The 6,667-nt window shown below is 43.1% G+C and overlaps 1 protein-coding gene across 1 annotated transcript in view; it reads right to left on the reverse strand.

The window, feature by feature from the left end:
- LOC138956616 (uncharacterized) overlaps positions 1 to 5,656 on the reverse strand; it is a gene marked incomplete at its 3' end in the record, with an annotated part of 29,418 nt that extends 23,762 nt beyond the window's left edge. Inside the window, exons 1-2 of the mRNA XM_070327929.1 lie at positions 5,442 to 5,656; positions 109 to 236 (exon numbers count right to left, since the gene is read on the reverse strand). Of these exons, the coding sequence (XP_070184030.1) occupies positions 109 to 236; positions 5,442 to 5,638 (325 nt within the window). The remainder of the gene's footprint in view (positions 1 to 108; positions 237 to 5,441) is intronic.
- Between the last annotated feature and the right edge of the window lie 1,011 nt (positions 5,657 to 6,667).

Below are 6,667 nucleotides of genomic sequence, written 5' to 3' on the forward strand. Positions count from 1 at the left end.
AAAATTTGCGCCAGATGCCCCCCACCCCCCCCCCCTCCCTCCTCTTCACTTCCGATTTATTATTCTCTCTTAGTCTCACGGTTCTGTGAAGCTCTTCAACGTTTCTACCTGCTCCTGTGACGAGTAAGTCGACGACGTAGGTCTCATTCGAGGACACCTGTGGCTGGTCCAATTCACAACCGACCGTCTCGACTGGTTGGGCCACTGTCACGTGGATCGTACAGTTCATCGTTTTCCTGTTGAGGCAAGTAAAGCTATGTCGTCACACCTGCGACGCCATTGTATAATTTAATTCATGTCATAACAAGGCCACGCGGCTTAAATCCGAAATCCGTTGCGCGAGCAGACGCTTTTCGCGAAGCAGGTTTTCAAATCACTCTGGTCAAATGTCGCACTCACCCTTTTATCAAACATTTTTCGAAGGCCTCGATGTAAAAGTTATCAGGCTGACAGATTCTTCTTCTTCTCAGACCTGTTTACACTACACATTGAGCGTAGTAAACTACGATTTTGGTCCCCAAACTACGCAACTACGCATGCTTGTCTTATACTACGCAAACGTTTCGTTTCGACTACACATTTTGACATTTTGAATGCGCAAAAACGCGAGCGAGTTCCGATCCATAATTTGTACTAACCGGTTGTGTACTGCGTGCAAAACATGCCCGGCGCCCGCGAGAGTAGCGTAGTCAGTTGGTCTTGCTGCTGTTATTACAACTATCGCGGGCGTTTCAGCACATACTTTTCTGAACGCGGTCACAAATAGCTCATTCTTTCTGGAGGGAAAAAAATGGCTACAGCGACGAACACGGATTCAGAAGACTTTGGCGATCAACCGCCACGGAGCAAAAAAAAGAAGCTTGGTCAAACTCCCAGCAAGGCTTTTCTGCCAAAGTACTATGAGGAGCATCCATGCCTAGTTTCGTGGAGAAAAGGGAAGCATTTTGCCCACTGCACTGTGTGCAACACGGCTTTTTCAGAGAAGCACAGTGGGCTTTACGACCGTGTAACCGCCACAAGAAAAGCACTTCTCATGAGGAATTCGAGAAATCCCGACCAAAGCAGAGGAAAAATTGGACTGTTTTGTGAAGAAACCCGTGCCAGGGAAAGAAGACCAAGACAAGCTCACTTTTGAGAGATCGGTAACCAGAGCAGAGGCAATGACCTGCCATATTATTATTATTGCCGACGCAAACCTGTTCTGTTTATATGCAAATTTGCCTTCATGTTGATACACATACTCCCAGTCCCTACTTTTTGTGACTTGATGTTCTCAGATTGTCACAGGTCTTGAATAGGGGGTCCCACTGTATATGAACTGCATACCCCTCAACATAGCTTTTTTTTAACAAATGCATGGGTGAAACTTTTCCGCCTTAGGGCGGAAATCCGCCAAATGAAATTGGTCAAATAAAGAATTCCTTATTTTGAAAATCTGTAAAAAAATAAAAAAAATAAAAAATTTTTTTTTTTTTTTTCGCCGGCGATCCGATCTGTATTTTCTCTAACACAGTGACCGGACATCGCTGAATCTTTGTTTCCCTGAGCGCGCGAATTATCGGACTACAGCTTGGCATTTGTTATCATTGTTTACTGTGCAAATTTGTGTGTTTGAGATACCAGGAAAGGCCTACTTTTACCCTTAAAAAGCCTGATGTTTCGTTTTCTTCCGGGGGGCTTCGCCCCCCTGGGCCCCCTAAGAGGGCGTTGCCCCTGCACCCCACCAGGGCGTGGGCAGCCCCTGAACCCCGGCCTCATTTTCCTTATTTTTAATTCTGATCAGTTTCACCCATGCAAATGTTCCAAACTAGTTAATAATTTTTTTCTTAACAAATAAACTTAATGCTTGGCTTGTATTTTTGTGGGGGCTTTGTTTGTATTTGTATGAGGAGTATTGTTCACATTGTAATAGTTTTGTTTGGAGTGTTGAGTGTTTGTTTTAGTACGGTATAAGTAACTGTTCTGTTTTGCGGTTTGGGTTGATCAAATTGAAATACTACACATTCACCTGCCAAACTACACATTTGCCTTATTTTCACACCCAAAACTACACATGGTACATTTCAGGGGTAGGCAGGTCTGTCTTCTTCTGCGTTCGATGTCAGGCTGACAGATGTATCTCAAGGTTCTGCACCGTGGTACGCACCTTAAAGTATGTCCTTAAAATTTGAGTAAAGCATTTTTAGCCCGACAAGTTTTCAATCGACAAAGAGAGGTTGTGGAACGTTGTCCGACGTTGTTTTTTTGTTGTCAAATCCCCGTTTTTCAATGGCTAGTGCTTTTCATAACAGCAAGGGAGGCAACCACATCGATAAACAAATAATCTTGAAACAAATTTCAAAAGGCGTAGGTGCGACTTTTAATGCGAGGACATTGTTGAATTTCATGTTGATAGTGCTTACGTACTGTATTATGCAAAGTGAACACGCGCTTTCAGACACAGCAAAACGGAAAGATACAGCTATCAGTACAAAGATTCACTAATTACTCAGGTGGGTCGAAAATGACAAAACACGATTTTGTTTATAGAAATAAAAACTTCATTCAAACTAAATGTAAACAAGAAAGGCAAAGCCCATACGACTCACATGCTTGATCTTGACCTTTACATGACCTTGACCTTCAGGGTAAAGGTCAAATAACTAAACCTAGCAATGACATCATACACTAAGAACTGCTTTACACATTTTTCCTACCAAAATACATGTGACCTTGACCCAAGGTCATCCAAGGTCATGCAACACAAAGCTGTTAATTCAAGACATAGGAAGTACAATGGTGCTTATTGGCTCTTTCTACCATGAGATATGGTCACTTTTAGTGGTTCACTACCTTATTTTGGTCACATTTCATAAGGGTCAAAGTGACCTTGACCTTGATCATATGTGACCAAATGTGTCTCATGATGAAAGCATAACATGTGCCCCACATAATTTTTAAGTTTGAAACAGTTATCTTCCATAGTTCAGGGTCAAGGTCACTTCAAAATATGTATACAATCCAACTTTGAAGAGCTCCTGTGACCTTGACCTTGAAGCAAGGTAAACCAAACTGGTATCAAAAGATGGGGCTTACTTTGCCCTATATATCATATATAGGTGAGGTATTGAATCTCAAAAACTTCAGAGAAAATGTGAAAAATGTGAAAAATAGCTGGTTTTTAGGCAACATTTATGGCCCCTGCGACCTTGACCTTGAAGCAAGGTCAAGATGCTATGTATGTTTTTTGGGGCCTTGTCATCATACACCATCTTGCCAAATTTGGTACTGATAGACTGAATAGTGTCCAAGAAATATCCAACGTTAAAGTTTTCCGGACGGACGTCCGGACGGACGGACGGACGGGGGGGACGGACGGACGGACGGACGACTCGGGTGAGTACATAGACTCACTTTTGCTTCGCATGTGAGTCAAAAAATGAATAGATAAAAAAACAAATAGATACAAAAATAAACATAAACAAGAAGGGCAAAGCCCATACGACTCACATGCTTGACCTTGACCTTTACATGACCTTGACCTTCAGCTAAACCTAGCAATGACATCATACACTAAGAACTGCTTTACACATTTTTCCTACCAAAATACATGTGACCTTGACCCAAGGTCAAGGTCATCCAAGGTCATGCAACACAAAGCTGTTAATTCAAGACATAGGAAGTACAAGTAGAGGTTACATGCCGAGTCTCAGTGATTATTAAAAATAATGGTCGAAGTTAGCGGATCATGAAAAATGCGAGCTTTAGCGAGCTTTTTCATGACCGCGAACTGAGACCATTATTTTTTATAATCACTGAGACGAGGTGTGTAACCTCTTTATTCCTCCTTTCTTCAGTTATTCAAAGAAAAGAGGAGTTTTTTTGCGAAAGTGTGATCGAATCCTATTCTCTCAACCAGTCAACCTGCGCAGGCGATCGATTAATGCGCGGTTGTATAGTTCCGTGCAAATCATTCCATTCTGTTAACACTTCTTGTCAGTTTTCCTATTTTGGACTAAAATCAAGTACACAGATATGCTGTTATTCTGCTGTGGCGGCAAAGGCAGATATTGTGTGTTCTGTATATGTTTTGGTATCGCTTAGGATAATGTTTTTTCGTCAAATGGGACTAGCAGACGAACTTTTGCACCCGTGTTCCAACGTTAAAAACTGTATGAAGTTCAGTTTTCTGGGGAAAATAGTGTATGAAACCCCTTTATGTTGTTTAAATTGATGAGATGTGTGCATTTGGTTGCGTGTGATCTGTTTATTAAATGGAATATTGTTGAAAACTGACCGTCGGATTGCAGTCTGTTGTCGAAGAAACTGAGTGAAAAGAAGGGGAACTACTCTTGTCGCTAGACAAAGTATGAGTTACTTGCCTTGGGAAATTGCTTGTGATGAACGGTTTGAGCACGGCAGATCTAGATTCAGAAAACAACCGAACTCATGGATTTTATATGGAGATTCATGTGTTCAGGCCTGTAGTTGTTAATTTAAATGCGGTATGTTTGTATTGTTTGCTCCAGAGATGTATACTTCGTACATTAGAGCGTTCGGAACTTTTCAGTCGCAAAAAGTAGTACCGAAACAGAACAACTTCTCAACCCATTGCACTATCGAGGATTCAGGCTGTTGCTGGGTCGTTATTTGTTTGGTTGCTGGGTCATTATCGAAAAATAACTACCCCTACAAGTTTACAGAGGTAAAGAAGCAGAGGGGGGAATAATGGTGCTTATTGGCTCTTTCTACCATGAGATATGGTCACTTTTAGTTGTTCACTACCTTATTTTGGTCACATTTCATAAGGGTCAAAGTGACCTTGACCTTGATCATATGTGACCAAATGTGTCTCATGATGAAAGCATAACATGTGCCCCACATAATTTTTAAGTTTGAAACAGTTATCTTCCATAGTTCAGGGTCAAGGTCACTTCAAAATATGTATACAATCCAACTTTGAAGAGCTCCTGTGACCTTGACCTTGAAGCAAGGTAAACCAAACTGGTATCAAAAGATGGGGCTTACTTTGCCCTATATATCATATATAGGTGAGGTATTCAATCTCAAAAACTTCAGAGAAAATGGGGAAAATGTGAAAAATAGCTTTTTTTAGACAACATTTATGGCCCCTGCGACCTTGACCTTGAAGCAAGGTCAAGATGCTATGTATATTTTTTGGGGCCTTGTCATCATACACCATCTTGCCAAATTTGGTACTGATAGACTGAATAGTGTCCAAGAAATATCCAACGTTAAAGTTTTCCGGACGGACGGACGGACGGACGCCGGGACGGACGGACGGACGACTCGGGTGAGTACATAGACTCACTTTTGCTTCGCATGTGAGTCAAAAAACCACATATGAATAAACGACCTACTGACACTAACTCTTTGACAGTCGTCGAAAACAAACATCTCATTGCCTCAGTTATTACAAGTGTAACATTATGTTTAAATACCTTTGGAAAGAGACCGTGCCTTGCAACACAGACTCTGTGCTGGTGGAGCAGTTGTTGAGAGCTACCCGACCACGACACGCTCGGATTCCCAGCGTGCTGACAACATGAGGAATCCCTTCAATGGAGCAGACTAACATGTGAATTCCTGGTTCTACATGCAACGATCCTTGCCGTGCCGTTGTCCTTTTGTCAAGCATTAGTGACAAGAAGTATTCTTTAACTGGAAATAAGAAACAGAGGGAGAATGAGTCAGTTTGAACTGATTCAAGCCAACGCTGTTGCTCAGCTCACACACACACACACACACACACACGCACACACACACACACACACACACACACCACACACACACACGCACGAACAGATAAAAGCACCCCAAAACGCACACACACAAACGCACACAAAAACCGCGCACACACAAAAGCACTTAAACACACACACGCATGCCCGCACACATACTCGACGACTTGAAAAAAGGGCTTAATGGCAAGAAGTGTTCTACAAACACACAACAGGATGAAAACAAAACACGATGAAAATGACGTGTATTTACTGGCCTCTGAGCTTGAAAGGGGGATGGCTGATGGCCGAATCGTTGCTGCCGATAGTGACCTGACAAGAGTAGAGTCTACCGTCATCCCCGGGTCGCAGCACTGGCGTGGTGTACGAGTGTGACCCAGCGATTCTATGTCCGCCCCGATACCAAGTGAAGACGATGTTGGATGCGTTGTGGGGGTAAGAGCACGTGAGAACCACGCTGGTGCCCACTATCCCGTTGGCGTTGCCTTCAACAGTGGGCGCCCTTCGCCTCACTGTAACATGCGGGGCAGCGACATCGATCATTCAGCCACAACAACAGTGGAACCATCTTTTAAGCCCCCCCCCCCCCCCCCCCCCCAATGTAAGACCTTGTTTTCTCAGGCTTTCAGATACCTCTGTAAACTTACCCCCATTTTAAAACTCCCTCTTTTTTAAGACCTGATTTTCAGGCACACACATACACACACACATACACACACACACGCACACACACACACACACGCACACACACTCACAGACACACACACACACACACACGTACGCACACACCGGCATACAGACACGCACACACACACACACACACACACACACACACACACACACACACACACACACACACACACACGTATACATCCCAAACCGCTCTCGTGGAAGCTCTCACCAATTAACGTGACGTTGTTTCTACT

This window comes from Littorina saxatilis, unplaced genomic scaffold (genome assembly GCF_037325665.1).
Source record: "Littorina saxatilis isolate snail1 unplaced genomic scaffold, US_GU_Lsax_2.0 scaffold_1166, whole genome shotgun sequence".
In the NCBI taxonomy this organism is placed as follows: domain Eukaryota; kingdom Metazoa; phylum Mollusca; class Gastropoda; order Littorinimorpha; family Littorinidae; genus Littorina; species Littorina saxatilis.